The sequence below is a fragment of the Pteronotus mesoamericanus genome, unplaced genomic scaffold (genome assembly GCF_021234165.1).
Source record: "Pteronotus mesoamericanus isolate MK-2021 breed Mesoamerican mustached bat unplaced genomic scaffold, CSHL_Meso_final contig_41, whole genome shotgun sequence".
Lineage (NCBI taxonomy): Eukaryota > Metazoa > Chordata > Mammalia > Chiroptera > Mormoopidae > Pteronotus > Pteronotus mesoamericanus.
In genome coordinates this window covers 4048655-4065289 of record NW_026555152.1, presented here as the reverse complement: position 1 = coordinate 4065289, position 16635 = coordinate 4048655, and the positions used below count along the sequence as shown (strand labels likewise).

General features: G+C 39.0%; 1 protein-coding gene across 1 annotated transcript in view; it reads right to left on the bottom strand.

The window, feature by feature from the left end:
- The window catches only part of FLT3 (fms related receptor tyrosine kinase 3), a 58350-nt gene that overhangs the window by 22881 nt on the left and 18834 nt on the right, over positions 1–16635 (bottom strand). Inside the window, exons 3-9 of the mRNA XM_054577059.1 lie at positions 15183–15388; positions 12517–12632; positions 8166–8295; positions 5483–5610; positions 4787–4926; positions 4538–4691; positions 3394–3562 (exon numbers count right to left, since the gene is read on the bottom strand). Coding sequence (XP_054433034.1) covers positions 3394–3562; positions 4538–4691; positions 4787–4926; positions 5483–5610; positions 8166–8295; positions 12517–12632; positions 15183–15388 — 1043 coding nt within the window. The remainder of the gene's footprint in view (positions 1–3393; positions 3563–4537; positions 4692–4786; positions 4927–5482; positions 5611–8165; positions 8296–12516; positions 12633–15182; positions 15389–16635) is intronic.

Below are 16635 nucleotides of genomic sequence, written 5' to 3'. Positions count from 1 at the left end.
GGAGGCAATTGATCAATGCTTCTCTCTCACATTAATGTTTTTCTCTCTTTCTCCCCACCCTGCTTCCTCTCTCTCTCTCTCTGGAATCAATGAACATATCCCCAAGTGAGGATTAATATAAATAAATAACATTTTTTAAAAATTAAAAAGGGAATTTCTTATCCTGACCTACTTCTGGACAAGAAGGAATTATTATGAAGTGCAAGTGGTAGAAAGATTGGGGAAAAGCCAAATTAAAACACTAAAGAGAAAAGTAAATTATGTGATTTCCAGACTTTAGGAAGACAGTTTAAATGGCCCAAGAAGAGAAAGATGTGAGCCTCTATAAGGGAAAATGTAATTCTAACTGGATGATAGCCAAAGACCCTCAAAAGGAAAAAAAGAGGAGATGATGAAGAAGCTGCAGCAACAGCAGCCACTGCCGCCGCCGCTGCTGCTGCCGCCACGGCCAGGTGGCTAGCTGGGGACCACTCCGAAAGCGCAAATCAATTTGATGGAAGAAATTACCAATACAACTATTGATTGTCATGCAGTCCAAAGCAAAATGTTTTGTAAATTCTTTCCCTCCTAAGTCTTTTGTGTTGTCTTCATGGAGTGTGACTGGCCATGATGTCAAGCAGATTATCACCTTAAATGTCTTCAATCTTCAGGTAGGAAAGTAGTCACATAAATAACCTGAATGCAGATGTGAATATCCAGGTCGTTTTAAACTGTTTGTCTCTCTGTTTATGACAGTCAGTCATAGCAATAGAAACAACAGCATTGCTGAACCTCCTCTGGAAATTCCCAAGGGACTAACCTATTAGGTGACCAAGGGATTCAGAGCTTCCTCTTTCCCCCAGTGTTTTTCTAAAAATGGCCAGCTGGTATAAGACAGGAGATGAAGGAATTGGAGTTTACACTGACATAATATCTTGGTGACTAAGATGCATTCTTGTTGCATTGTACAGAGGGTTTTCTCTTCTGTTCCATTAAAATACAGGTCATTTTTATTTTTCATTCAGCACCTAGAGGGAGGAGTTGAGAAAGGGCAGGCTCTTTCTCGTGGCTCAGGGAGTAATCTGACTATAAAGTAAAGAATGCTTCACTCAAAGAACAAGGGATTATCCAAGTCAAATCAGAATGCAGAGAATGATAAAATGTGTACCGGGAAACTGGAGAGTGGAGAGCTGACGGGACTGAGGTGCTTTACCAAGAAGCAGGCGATCCTGTCTTCCTCAGACCCAAGTTTCCATGGAGGCCTAAGGAGTGTCTTCCAGAGGAAATTACTAAATAATTATAAAATTCTAATAATTTGGGTTTTTTTCTTTACCACAAAATGAGGAAAAGCTAAGATAGATTTGTTTATAATTCAGTCTATAGAGATAAGAAACTGTGGAAACTAACAGATGAACTATCCTAGAACCTTTTCTTAAGACCAGACTATCAGATCTGCTGGAAAGTTATAGTTTAAAAAACTGTGAACAGATTAAGGCAAGCCCTAGTGAACTCTGGGCTAATATTTGAGGAAGTAAATTGGAGAAATGAAGCTGTGAACGTGGGGAAGCTGAGAGGTGTCTGGTACAAGCACTATGAAAATGTCAAAGCTTTTTCAGGAGTAATGTTATTATGTAAACCTTTCAGTTACAATACAAAAACTTGTATCATCTCTTGAAACACTAAAATACTGTATTTCACAAACAAAATCCAGTTTGATTAAATTGTTGAATTTAGATGGTGGGAAAAGAATGCTTATTGTACTATTTTTGGAGTTTATTGGTAAATTTGAACTTTTTATGATAAAAAGTTGAAAAGAACTCAGATTATAATTTAGTCTGCCATCCCCTATCTCAATACAGAGCCTCACATAGACAGCAAAAGACACTTAGAGCACCAGTGTTCACATATTTTTTTAAAGATTTCATTTATTTATCTTTAGAGAAAGGGGAAGGGAAGGAGAAAGAGAGGGAGAAAAACATGAATGTGTGAGAGAAATGTCAATTGTTTGCCTCCTGCACAGCCCCAGCTGGGGACCTGGCCCACAACCCAGGCATGTGCCCTGACCAGGAATAGAACCAGCAACGTTTTGGTTTGCAGAACAACACTCAACCCACTGAGCCACACCAGTTGTTCATTTTTATGCAATGTTTAGACCACTTTTTCATGATGAAGGTGGCATCATATTCCCTTTGCATTTGTATTAAGTGGTGCATCATTATCACCCACAAACACTATAGCTCTTTAAGAACTTTTTAAAATAAAATGAACACTGAGTGCAGGGTGTTGCAAGTGCTATCTGTAGTCCTTACCGTGCAAAGAGGATACACTGACTCATTTTTGGCCCAGGCTATGCACTTTGATTTGCCCTCCAGGGGAAACAATAATGTGTTCATTTATTAAACACCCCTGCGTGAAGGAGGCACTATACAAAGAAAGAGAAATGACAGACAGCCGACCCTTATAGCATATAAACTCACCGGTGAGAATCAACACAAAAAGAGCTTAACTATATCACCAGGTCATGACAAATGAGAAGTAAAAACCACTATGGGAATCAGGATCGGCCCTGATTCATTCATTTGGCTAGATAGTTACAAGATAACTACTTGGGGTCAGGAGTATAGATGGTTATCATGGAATAAAACCAAATTAGCCAGCCTACTAGATCAGCCCACAACCCATGTATCAGAAACGTGGTCCTCTAATGGATGAATCTGTAAAATCTTAAGAGGTTGTACCAGATGTCACCAGCATGGGAGCAAGGATCTCCCAAGTGGTCTCTGGCACTTACACATGCATCTGTAAATTTGAGGAGGAGCAAAACATTACCTTACTCACCCTGGTAGCCCCACAGAGCATCAAGCTCATCAAGAAGATATTAAGGAAATATTCATTGAACTAAATTGAATTGATTTTTAAAATCTTTTTGAATTGGGTTAAAAAGAGACTCCCACCGGGCCAAGTGCTTCTCTGCTACTGGGGAAAAACAAAATTTTCCTGTAGCATTGATTATCAGGCAATTTCTATACCAGTTTTCAAAAACAAATCAATACACTGACAGGTAATGTTTTCCTGTTTTTCAGGGGCTTTACTTCCTCAATCCTCTGCAAACGTGCTGAGGGAGAGTCGCCATGCTCTCTGCCGCACGTACTCTCAAACAGGAAGGGACAATCTGGTGACTCAGAAAATGCCACAGAACCTTGCTCCAATTAACAGGATTCTTTCTGTTTTTTGATGTGGTGGTTACACTATCTGAACTGATTATAAAACTCCCTGTTACTGTGTACTCACATCTGCTGTCTCCAATGTCAACTCAACAATACACAAACTCATCACATAAAACCACTCCTCTGTTAGGATGAGAAGAGCTGTGCTAAGAATGAGGCCGAAGGCTGGAGCACTGTGTGGTCTCACCTGTATCCATCATCAAGGCTGGTCTGTTCACAAGGAAACGATTTTTGAGAGAAGGTCCATGTACATCTGATCTGTGGGTATGCTTTAAACCTGACAGAAAAGCAAAACTTTTCATGCTGGTCAATTTCATAATCCTCACTGGTTTTGGAAGCATTTATAAATCCCTTTTCTGTTAAAAAAAAAAGTATTTATACATTAGGTAATGAGATCCATATGAAAATACATTGAGACAATGAATACATTTTTATTATTTAATACAAGAAAACTCATGCTGAAGGTCAAATTCTCTAGTCCAAGAAATACAGGAGACCCATAAGCCTGAGATCATCACTTTCCAGAGTCAAGGCTCCTCTAAGAATTGGAGGTAAATAATTGACTTTCTTCCCCAAAGAAACGTATTAATAAACTTGTGGATCTTGCAGACAATTTCTAAGGGTTGAAATGGATCCCCCAGCCCAGCCCGCCACGTAGAGAGTAGGGGTCCTCAGTCAGACTGGCTCTCTCAGTGACACATCCCCATTAAGTAACCTCAGGGCACAAGTAAAAGAACAATCTATCCAGCAATATTCACAAGGCTTCCTTGTGGAACACTTCCTTAGCAGTGCAATAAGAAAACTACTTCACATCTTAGCATTTTCATTATGGCTGAAGGCTGCCACCTAATCTGAAATTATTTAACATATGATTATTTTCAAATCCTCCCCAGTCTACCCATATTTCAATGTATCTAGGTGCTTGTCCAGATCTCCCTGTCAACTGTTCACTGCCCTGTCAGGTCTTAGAGGAAGCATTTATTAACAGCCTATTTTGCATCAGGATCTCTGCCAGGTACTGGGAGTATAAGGACAGAAGAATAATTCCTGTCCTTAAGAAACTTACAGTCTAATGGAAGACAAAATTCCACAAACAGATGGTCACCATTGCAGTGGGGTAAGTACAAAGACAGTGACATTCAAGAGGCCTTGGTTTAACTGGAAAAGGAAGGGAGTGGGCAGCTTACGTTTGCAAAGCTATTCAGATTCAGTGTCTTTATCAGCTTTTGACACTAACATTACATTGAAATTTGAATTCACAGCACATACCTCACAGTCCATATCAAAGCAACTAAAAATAAGAATAAAGTTTGAGTAAGCAGCTGCATTACCTACTATGGTAACCAAAGCTGACTGACTGGGATGCTGGGAGGAGGAACAAGTGTAATATCCAGTGTCGTTTCTTCCCACTGATGATACAAAAGCAAACAGAATCCGTATCATAGTTCTGTTTGTGGAATAGGTACTCATCTCAAAGTAGCTGCCCTAGGTTTTAATAAAACAAAATGAATTTAATGATTTCATCCTGGACTATCAGTTCACTGTTTCCGTGTTTTCAGAATGCAAAAGCATCATATTACCTCCTCTAGGGCTTTATTTTCTAATTTCCACTTGAGTCCGAATCCATGGTTTACATGAACAGCTTTGCACCTGATCCACAAGGGTTCCCCCACTTTAAGAAATAATTGTGGAAGTGTGGTCTGAGGAGTCCGGTTTAGGTCTAGAAGAGTAAGAAAAACAAATCATCTGTCCTCATTACAAAATATATACCAAGAGTTCTGAAGAGCAAAGATTTTAACATCATCTCAAATGTTATGAACCTTTTACTATTTTATTAATTTTTAAAAATTAATAAATTAATAAAAATCTTTTATTTTTTAATTAAATCTTGTAGCACTTACAGAATCCATAATATTGCATTTATTTATTTTTTAAAAGATTTTGTTTATTTATTTTTAGACAGAGGGAAAGGGAGAGAGAGAGGGAGAAAAACATCAATGTGTGGTTGCCTCTTGCACGCCCCCTACTGGGGAAGTGGCCAGTAACTCAGGCATGTGCCCAACTGGGACTCAAACCCATGACTCTTCGGTTCACAGGCCAGCGCTCAATCCACTGAGCCACACCAGCAAGGACAGAATCCAACTGTTATATTTAAAGTGGTATAAAGGGACCATAGAATTTCTGAAGTTGAATGATTACCTAAATGGTCTCGGTTAGTCCCAGGATGTTTGTAAGGAATAGTCACTAAAATAGGAATACATAATATTCTCTCTTACCTATTGTGAACAGCTTGGTACATTCCTGGCCCAGCTCATTTCTTGCACAGCACCTTATGTCTGTTCCAAATAACTCATGCAGTACACTCTTCTCCTTTGTAACAACAGCTGGACTTTCTCCTTTACAACTACAATTAGAAAATAAATGTCATTTGACTAAATATGCTTTAAAATTACAAATGAATGTTCAGAACAAAGTTATAGGTTCTAGAGCTTGTTTTATTAAGAGGCTGCCTAAGCGTACATAGAAGAGAGAGGGTCAAAAGGCAAACAAAAACTCACAGCTGTGATTTCAGCAGAGTTCACAGGGAACTAGTTACTGATTATCTCAAAAATTAGAATAACACTAGAGAGAATTACATAATAAAACAGTTTCATTGTGTGTGTGTGTGTGTGTGTGTGTGTGTGTGTGTGTGTGTGTGTTTGGTGACTTCTTCGTTGTTGTTTAAAGAGAGAAAGAAAGAATTGAGAAAAGGGACAGAAGTGAGGGGGAGGAAAAGAAAGAAAAGGAAAGCATATTTTTTATAATACAGCTTAACAAGGTAGGTATCTTTTCTTTGAAGCATGGAAGGGGACTAGCCAGGGAGAGGGATAGCAGCAAAGCCATCACAGTTCCCTGAGCTGACTGGGGAGAGCCAGGCATCCCTCCAAAGAGACATCAGCCATCAGCCCCATCTCAGGATTTAGTTAACCCTTTCTTCTCTCTCCGCAGAGGATAGACTTTGGTTCCTCCTCAGAGCTTCCCTAACCTTGACCTTTCCCAAAGCAGATACGCTTTTTGGAGTCTGTTTATTGCCACTTTTCCCCTCTTTAGCACTTTAGTCAGAGGTATTCTTTTCTTTGTTTATGCATCATTCCTTGAGAGCTCTATTTTTCTTATTATAATGAGGCAGGAAAGTAAGAAGCTAGGAAAATTCCTTAGCAAGTGGAATGGGGAAACTGAGATGGAAAGCTGAACAAACCGGTTGAGCAATTACAGTCAGGTGATAAATCACAAGGTCTTCTCTTGCCTCACCAAGGACACTTAGGAGCATATGGTTTACACATTCCAGAGCATGCTGGGGCAGACCCGCCTCAGTCCTGGTCCCTCCTTGGTGACGTTCGTTGAAGGTGAAGCTGACCAGAGAATGACCCTGACCCCTCTATATACTTCTTTTGATGAACAGCATAGATGGACACACCTGTAAAGCTGATGAATATTCTATTGAGATCCTCCTCTGAGACCCCCTAAAATTCCTGCCTTTAGAAAACAGATAAAACACCTCAATACAAAGGAAGCCTGAGTGCCCTCCTTGGAGCACACCTGCACCTCTCCTATTCTTGGTCTTGCTGTCTTTCTCCTAAACTCGAAGGGTCCCCAAGAGACTTGTAACCACAGGAGCAGCAGGCAGCAGCAGCTCGTCCCAGGCTAACCCTCTGAACCTGTCTCCATGGCCCCATTTTCTCTGACTTTTCAATGAGCTAAATTTAAGCAGCTTAGCCTTGGCTCACTTTTATCACTCTGCCTTTCACTTCTGAGTCCACACAGCCCCCAGCCCAACGAGGCTCACTGTCATGTAATGTTTCTAGGGAGCCAAAGCAGAGCACCATCTAGGTTCTCTTCTGTTGCTTCTTCTATCATAAGCCCTTCCTTGTTTCACTGTCCCTTGCCTTAATAAATATACTCTCAAAATCACCTGGACTGGTTTTGTGAAGTCTTTCCTACACAAAGTCAAGAACTCTCACACTACAGGCTGGCCTGAGGCAGACCCATTCAAGACCAGTTCCTTTCCACTGACAATAAGACAACAATAGTTGGATTCATTGTGGAAAGTGTGGAATTTTGGAAAGTTTAGGAAAAAAAACAAAGAAAAGAGTTCTAAATTACCTAGATTTTGGTGTGTAGTTTTCTCATTTTTTTGTTGCTGTCTATGCATATATTACATATATATCTATGGATAATTTTTCTCTCTTTTCCATCTAAAATTTGGGATCATATGCATATCATTTGATAACCTGATTTAGTAAATTTTAATTAGTTCAAATTACATGAATTCTTACTTTGTGAAAACTTAGCTATGGTATATTCAAAAAGCAAAGTAAACAGTTATATGGTACTTACTATCTACCAGGTACTGTTCTTTGTGTTTCAAAAATTTCAATTCATTTAATCACCACAGCAATCTTATAAGGTGTGTACTGTTACCATCCCCCTTCTCCAAGGCCACACAGGTAGTAAGCAAACCAGGGTTCAGACTCAGGCTAGATTCCAAGTCCTTACACAATTGCATTAAACTACTCTTTCAAAAGGAACAGAATAACCACAAATTAAGCACTTATTCACAGGTATATTTCTTACTTACAGGGAACAGGACACTAAAATCCCTACGTTTCTTTTTCTCCAACCAGATACTCAGGGAGCTAACAATCCTAAAACTTCAAAGAGCTTTTATGTCCAGGGAGGACCCTGCAGTTGAGTGACTGGACACAGGAGCATTTGCAAGGCCCTTCTACAAAAACAACACCTCCTGTCCTTCTTGGAAAATCCACACTAATCATTCTTTAAATGGCCAAAGTTTCCTAGTAACATGGTGACAAGTTCAATTGTACTTCCAGTATGATGTCAACTGTTTTAGGAAAAGACCAAAAAAAAGACCAAATAAGTAAAGGAATCTTAGCAGTTATCTCTATGTACATGTCGTACCTTTCACTCTGTGAATTGCAAAACACCCATTTCACGGTTGGTTCTGGAATGCTCTCAGATACGCAGAGCAGGGCATCCTGATTTTCCATTTTTCTAAAGTATGGTCTCCTTAGTGTGTAAAGCTGTGTATCTAAAGCATCACAAATTATTAACATTTTAATATTTTAAAAATAATTATCTTAGCAGCCCCTCAAAAAAATTATACATCATTAAGAAAAGTTAGTATTTTATATCATAGCAGTGTCTTCTGCTCCACTTCAAATATATATAGTAATTAGCCCCTCCTGACCAATATATTAAATTCAACTCTGGCTGAAATGCCAACGTCAGCATTTATGCTTTTAGCCAGTTTCTTTGGGCACTTCATAAATCCACAGACAACTAAAGACAAGTGGAGTAAAGCCATGTGAAAACACAAATATTGATACAATGGGAAAAAGACAACTAGAAATAACATGAAGTTTAAAACCTATACTTGTATAGTTTAAGACCCAACTTTCTTCACACAGTTTTATCTAGATCTAGGCAGAAATATACAGTCTTAGACACACAAAAGTATAATAGGATGGAGTTAGAACTGGAACTGAATAATACTGAGTGTCAAATATAATTGAACAATAAAATTAAAAATAAAATTGAAAGGTTCTGTTGGCCTCCTGTTCACACTGGACCATGACACCTTACCTTCCCTCATCTGCTGCTCTCACAATGCTTACTGTATAAACTTTCTTTCTACTTCTGCTTGGACTCTTCTAGGGGCAGGAGTTTACTATCTCCCTGAATAGATCCATCTATTTTTCAACAAACCTTTTTTTAAAAGAAAGTTTCCCTATGCTAAATTTCAATCTTCCATCTGTTAATAAATTTTATCTTAAAGTATTACATAATATTTTATACATATATGTATGAGTGTGTGCATAGGCATACACACACACACACACACACATATGCACAAAAGAATATATGAAGTGTGAATTTTAGAGCCTAATAATAAAAACTAATACCCATGGACCCATACCTAGGTTAATAACCAGAATATTAATAAACCCCTTTGAATCTACTTTTGTGCCTTTCCCCATATCTCAATCCTAGGTAAACTTTATCCTAAATTTTGTGTTTATCATCCCATGCTTTTAAAAATGTTTTCACCACCCTGGCCAGGTGGTTCCATTGGTTGGAGCATTGCCCTGTACAGCAGAAAGTTGAGGGTTTGATCCCCAGTAGGTGCACATACAGGAGGCGGCCAATCGATATTTCTCTCTCTCTTTCTCTCTCAAATTAGTGGACATATCCTTGGGTGAGGGTTAAAAAGAAAGTTTTTACCACATAGGCATGTAGCCCTAAATAATATATTTGTTTCTTTTGTTTGTTTTTGAGCTTCCACAGAAAGTGTCACTCAATATGTAGTCTTGTACAACTTCATTTTTTCATCCACTCTTATGTTTTTAGTTCATTCAATGCATTTCATTTTTTTTTTTTTACTACTACTTAGTATTCTATTGGTGAATATATCACAATCTATGATTCCATTTCCTTGCAGTGGATATTTGGGTAGTTTCCAGTTTTTTGTATTACCAACAGTGGTGCTATGAACACTTTGTACATTCCTACTGAGGTGGTGTTTAAGTTTCTTTAGTAATATAGCCAGGAGTAGAACTCCTGGTTTATATGGTATGAGTACATTCAGTTTTACACGTAATGACAATGTTTTCCAAAGTCATCATACTAATTTCCATTTACACAGCAGGACGTGATATTGCCTTTTGGTGAGTGTTCCAGATACTCACCAAGAATTCTGAATTTTCAATAATCTAGTGGGTATAAAATGATATCTTGTTGTGGTATTAATTTGCCTTTTTTAATTATTAATTTAACGTATTTACTGATCATTTAGTTTTCAGGCTCTGAAAAAAGAAATGACCACTCATGTCTTTTGTTCATTTTTCTGCTGTTTGTTCTTATTGATTTATACGAGTTCTCTATCTATTCTATTAATCCTTTGTTGATTATGAGTTTCAAATATTCTATTTTCTAGCGGTTTTTACATTTTCTCCCTGTAATTTCTAACCATTGGTCACAACTCAACCCTCTAGGGCAAATTTTTTTAAAGTGTAGTTTTGCTTCCACATGAAAATCTTTCATGTATTTAAAATTAGAACCCAATCATTGCATAAGTTATTTAAATGCTGTATACCTGAAATTAATATAATATGTCAACTGTAACGGAAAATTTTCAAAAAAACATAATTGCTACTAAAAGAAAAAAAATTAGAAACCATCCAAGGTACTCAAACTAGTTAAACCAGGTTTCCTGAATCATGTGCCAGAAGAGTTTCCTTTATATGACACTGCCATCAACTTTCTCCTCTCTTCAAAAATACCCCCTTCTTTCTGCTAACCATTACCAATTCCTTCTGCTGTTCCTAACTTCAGGAATTCCAAGTTCTTCACTATCCTGGTTGCTCTGTTTTGTCAACATTCATCTGGGGAAAAAATGGAGAACTAACAATAATAATCTTCTACTAATTTACTTAACCTACACATTATATTTTTATGAACACTGCCAGGGTTGAGACTTCCTTTTTTACCAGCCATGCCATACTGTTGGTTAACACAGAACCTGTGGTTCACTAAACACTTTTTTCTTTTTCACACTGACTGTTGCCAAGTCTCACCTGATTTTTTTAACCGCACCACCCAGGAGAAAGCTAAAAACAGATTACAATATATTTGAGTGGTTATTATTAAAATTTTTGTAAATTTTAATTGAAAAGAAGATATTCTAAGTATAATTGAGACACAGCAGATGCCCACTTAGCTTAAACAAATACAGATATTAACACTTAGAGAGAGAGAGAGAACAAGAAAGAAATCTCTTATTTCCTTCCAACCTGAAGCACACAGACTCACTGTCCCACAAAATGGAGTCAGCAGTTTGGGAGGGAACAGAGAATAAGACCAAAATCAAAGAGCAACGAAAGGTAGTTCCTGTCTTTTGAGCTTCCAGGGCTCTGATTCCATAAAGTTCAGAGTAATTGAAGGGTTTCTCAGGACAAATTTGGTAATTTTGACTTTATCTAATTTTTTTTTCCTTATAGGCTGATTTTAGAACAAACACCCCATCCCCATTGCCAGTAAAATGATACTTCTGGGAACATAAATGGCCAGAAGTGCTCTTGCTGTTAGCAGTTTTGACTGCAAGCCCTATGCAGCGCGGTGCAGGAAGTGCAGAGCTGGCTAAACTCAGCTCTCACTGTGCCCTTTATCACACCTCTTGGAGTGTCCATTTTCTCACCTACACATAGGCAGGATCAAGGCAGGATCGCTGTGAGGATGGAGAGGGCATGTGCAGGATACCCTCACAAAGGGTGGTCCTTAGCCTGGGCACCTCTGCAGGCTGGACTCATGCATACAACGCCTGAGCTTTGTGCCTTCTAGTCACTGACAAGGAAGAGGGGGGCACAGGAAGTCCTACCAATGTGTAGCCAGGGACCTTAACTGACTGTGGCACAAACCCAGAGCTTTTGGAGGCCTGCCCTGGCCCCTAAGAGCAGTAGGGTCTATGGGAATGCACATACCTCTAGTCCTGTCTGTCACGGGAGGTAAAGCATGAAACTGTGCAATCACTAGGCCTGTGCACAATTGAGAGGAAGCAAGAAGCCAGAAGACACATGCAGGTGATGATTCTGCCACACAGTTGCCTTTCTGGTTAAGAACATTTGGATTGTTCCTTACAGTTTGCATAGTGACCTGGCATTTATAAACATACAGTAGCTACTAGCTATATGTGGCATTTTAAGTTCAATTTTTAATTTATTAAAATTAAATTCAATTAAAACTTTGGTTCCTAAGTCACACTGGTCACATTTCAAATGTTCAACAGATACATGTGGCCAGTGGCTACCATACTGGAAAGAGCAGACACAGACATTTTCATAGTCTCAGAGACAATGGATTGTGCTAAGATCCTGCAGTCTATGAGGTATGTATTTTTATCCCTTTTTTTACAGCGATAGAAGTTGAGGCTCACGGTGATTAAGTGATCTGCCAGAGGTGATAATATCAGATCCAGAATAAGAACGCAAGTCTTCTGATTCCAAGAGCAAAATGTTTTCCATTTCTCCCTGTCAGCCTTCTCTCACTGAAGGGATGTCATGGGTTTCTCAGAGTGCTGATTCTGGTAGTCCATGGGTCACGCCAGAGTCTCAATAGGTTATACAGATGATTGAAGTGAATTCAATCAATTCAACAACAGGCTGTATTTTGTGCCCAGAGCAACTGGGAAAAAAGCTCACGGGTTCTAAGCAATGTCACGTTCTATTGTGAAGACCTAGTAGCAAGGTATACTTACTTCTTATACTCACTGTGAACAATATTGTGTAATTGGTCACTGCACTCTGAATAAAAAGTAGGTATTCTCCAGCTTGGTTTTCTGTCATTTTCAAAATGAACATGGAAACAACTCCTCTGAAAACACAAGAAAGAGAACTGGTTATTTTGAAAAACGTATGAAACTAAAAGCATAAAATTTCATACTGAGTCAGAAGGCTGTTGGGTGTCTCCCATATTCTGTGTCTGACTGCAGCACAGACTGCTGCTCTGGGGAAAACACAGCTTTTGTCATGTGCCCAACACTTAGCCTGGGCCCTGTTAGTTTGATCGTGATTTTTAACCAGTCCCTCCCTTGAAAGTGAAGGACTTCCATTACAGCACCTTCACCTCACGTTTTCCAAGCCTCTTGGAGGGAAATCTTCCATCCCAAAACACAAAGGTATAGGGTGTGCTCCCACTTGCAGCAGCAAGCAGGCTCTTCATTGACAAAGCATGCTCCACAGTCACATTGGCCCAGTCACCTGGCCACCAGCCTCAGTTCCCATTTTCAGAACCAGATCACTGTATAAGCGAGATACGCTGAAAAAGAACAGTCTGTGCCTCTCTAAATGAGAGAATTTAACCAAAATCTGACACAAGGCATTTTCCTATGAAGTAATAATGACACTGACATATCATATAGATAAAAGGAGGAAGATGTCTCAATGTGTGTATTTTTAACTTCTCAGATATTTGGTAAAGATAAATTTGGCTAGGGGCATTCACTTCAAAGAAACATTTCAAATGTTCAACAGATACATGTGTGTTTGTGCCGGCTGGGTGTGTGTTTGGCGATACTCATTCTCATGAAAGCCTAAAGTATTCTCTAGCAGTTTGTTAAGTAATGTTGGATTTAAATGGACGCTTTCTGACATCTAGATCCTTACTGCTTAAAGTGTGGTCTTTCCTCGACTGTGTTTGCATCAGCTGGGAGTTAATAGGGATGCAGAATCTCAGACACTACCCAGACCTACTGAGCCAGAATCTGCATTGTAACAAGACCCCCAGGCCATCCAAATGTACTTTGTATTGGAAAAGTCCTGCTTCAGAGCTCCAAGCAGCCGAGTAAAGAGTATTTGTGCTTGCACTCATACAGACAGCAAATTACTGGGTTATGTATACATTTGATTTGTTTCTACAGATATTTTGGTGATAGGCCTTCTTTCTTAGAACCATTCCTTCTCCTCACATGATTTGTGAAAAAGTTTCTAAAAGTGTTTTGTTACTAAATTAACTAATCCACACAAGACTTCTCTATGACTTTGGCTAACAACCACGCTGCCTATTCTAAAGCAAAAAAGGTTACCTCTCACGGAGTGAAAAAAACCCTACTTTTTTTTACTTTGCTTTTTGGTCTCAATCCAGTGAGAAGTGTTGTGGCATCAAATTTTAATAAGATTACCAGAACATTTCTGGAAGCCAAAATTCTTAATACTAGGGTGTTTTGGTTTAACCCAAAGATAAAGGTACCCACAAAACAGAAGTAAGTAATAAAGTCTCAAAAGAGGAAAAGAAAATGAATGTGTTCCAAGATTTAGAACCAAACTTCAGAATTACAGCCACTGTTCTGAAAATTACTTGAGAGTTTACCTGAACTTAAAGAAACAAGTAGAAATACTTGGTACAAGTCCACCACAGAGATGTTCCCCCATTGTGTCATTTGGGTGTCATTTACTGCCTTTCTGTTCTGGAAAGACAATATCTCTTCTACAGCAAATGGCCACCAAAACACCTCCAAGAATTAGAGAGAAAGGCAGCCTTAGAATTACTAACTGGGCATTTAAATAACTGTGCCCCTTGTTTCCTGTCCCCGTCTGGTCTCAGCAAGAAGACAGGGACAGCAGGTAGCAGCAATCAGGACAGTTAGATACAGGCTTGGCTGTCAGTCCACAAATATTGGCTAAGATATTTTTCTGGACCATGAGACCAATGTTCCTCACACAGAGATCAATTTCTGACTAAAACATTTTGTGGATATCACATTTCAATTCTGCTCACCATGCTGTGAAACAAAAGAGATAAAACTTGATGTTCTTTTTCCAAGCATTTCCCAGAAAGAAGCTTCTTGCTATTTGAACTAGAATATAATAAAAACTTTCTAACTTTTTTATCTTTAAGACAATTAAACAAGACACCTTAAAAATCCCAAATAGTCTTTTCACTATTTGTTTTACATTTTACCAGCTACTCACTGCTTTTGTAGGCCCTACCTATACCTACATAACTATATATAATTTTTGAAATTAAGACTTTTTTAGAGCAATGTTAGATTTACAGAAAAATTGAACAGAAAGTACAGAGAAATTCCATATACATCCTTCTTCCCACCAACTCTCCCTGCCCCCAATTTTCTTTATTATTAGCATCTTGGTAGGTGTGGTATATTTGCTGCAATTGATGAACCAATATTTGTATTAACTAAAGTTCATAGTTCACATTAGGCTTCACTCTTTGTGTTGTACATCTTACGGGTTTTAACAAATATATAATGTCATATATCCATGCCTTAACTATATTTTTAGTTCATTACAGTGGACATGTACAGAAATTTGCAAATAAACTCTAAATGAAGCAAAAGGTATTTTTATGGCAAAAATGTGCTCTTCCATAAGTCTTTATTGTTGCACATCCACACCCCTCCCTTACCTGTTTTGTAAATCAAAGCGTGGCTGGCAATTCAGGGAGCTGTGTTTAAAGACCCAGATACAGGAAATGTTCCCCGGGGTGGTGACCAGCACTTGCAGTGTGATGGACGCAGACTCGTCTACTTCTACAGTGGCTGCTTCATAGACTGCCTCCTTCGCATTCGCAGGCCTCAAGGCACAGCCAAGGTCTTCTGGGGATTCTGATGCCTGTGTCACAGACGAAACGTTGACTGGTTGCCTCTACCCACTGAGGATCTGGCCTGAAACCCAGGCATGAGCCCTGACCAGAATCGAACCAGCAACCTTTCAGTTCACAGGCCAGTGCTCAACCCACTGAGCCACACCAGAAAAGCCCTAAGTGCATGTTTAATGCAGTCTCTTAATTGAAATCTTTACCAAATATTGATACATACATGTTGACATGCTGCACATAACACCCATTGAGAACATATCACTGACTTAAAATTGCATTAATTATAATTCTCTAAAAAAAGATAGATAGTATTAGGCTACATTTCTAGAATGTTTTAAGGGCTCTTATGGGTTGAATTGTGTCCCCCCCACAAAATTTATATGTTGAAGTCCTAACCCCCAGTACCTCCAAATGTGACCTTTCGTGATAACATCTTTACAGAGGTAATCAAGTTAAAATGAGGCCTTTAGGGTGGGCTCTAACCCAATATGACTGGTGCCCATATAAAAAGAAGAAAGTTGGCTCTGGTTGGCATGGCTCAGTTGGTTGCACATCATGCCCACAAAGTGAAAGTTCATCAGTTTGATTCCCAGTCAGGGAACATGCCTGGGTTTCAGGCCCAGTCCCCCGAGTTGCGGCGCATAAGAGGTAACCAATCGATGTTTCCCTCTCACATCGATGTTCTCTCCCTCTCTCTCTCCCTCCCTTCCCCTCTCTCTAAAAATAAATGAATAAAATCTTGTTTTTAAAAACCTGCAATTTGGAGAAGATATACATTCAGGGAGAACGCCATATGAACATGAGGATGGTGAACAACGAGCCAAGGAGAGAGGCCTGGAGCAGAGCCTTCCCTCACAGCCCTCAGAAAGAATGAACGCTGCTGACATCCAGATTTCAGACTTCTTGCCTCCAGAACTGTGAAACAATAAATTTCTCTTGTTGAAGTCACCCAGTCTGTGATACTTAGTTATGACAGCTTTAGTAAGCTAACATACAGCCATAATCACAAAATTTGTCATACATAGGTAAATGTTTTTATGATTATTGGTATGCACATAAGAATCTACACAGTAATAATAAATTGGTATCTGTGTTAAAGGGAATTTAAAACCAAACTACTTTCTGGGCACATACTCCCCATAGGCTCACCACCATCACCACACCCCTTGCCTGCTTCAAAAAACTGACATATATTGAGAGGAGGATGTGGTAGCAACTTCTATTGCTAGAATCCTCACCTCCTACCCCCTAACATGTACAT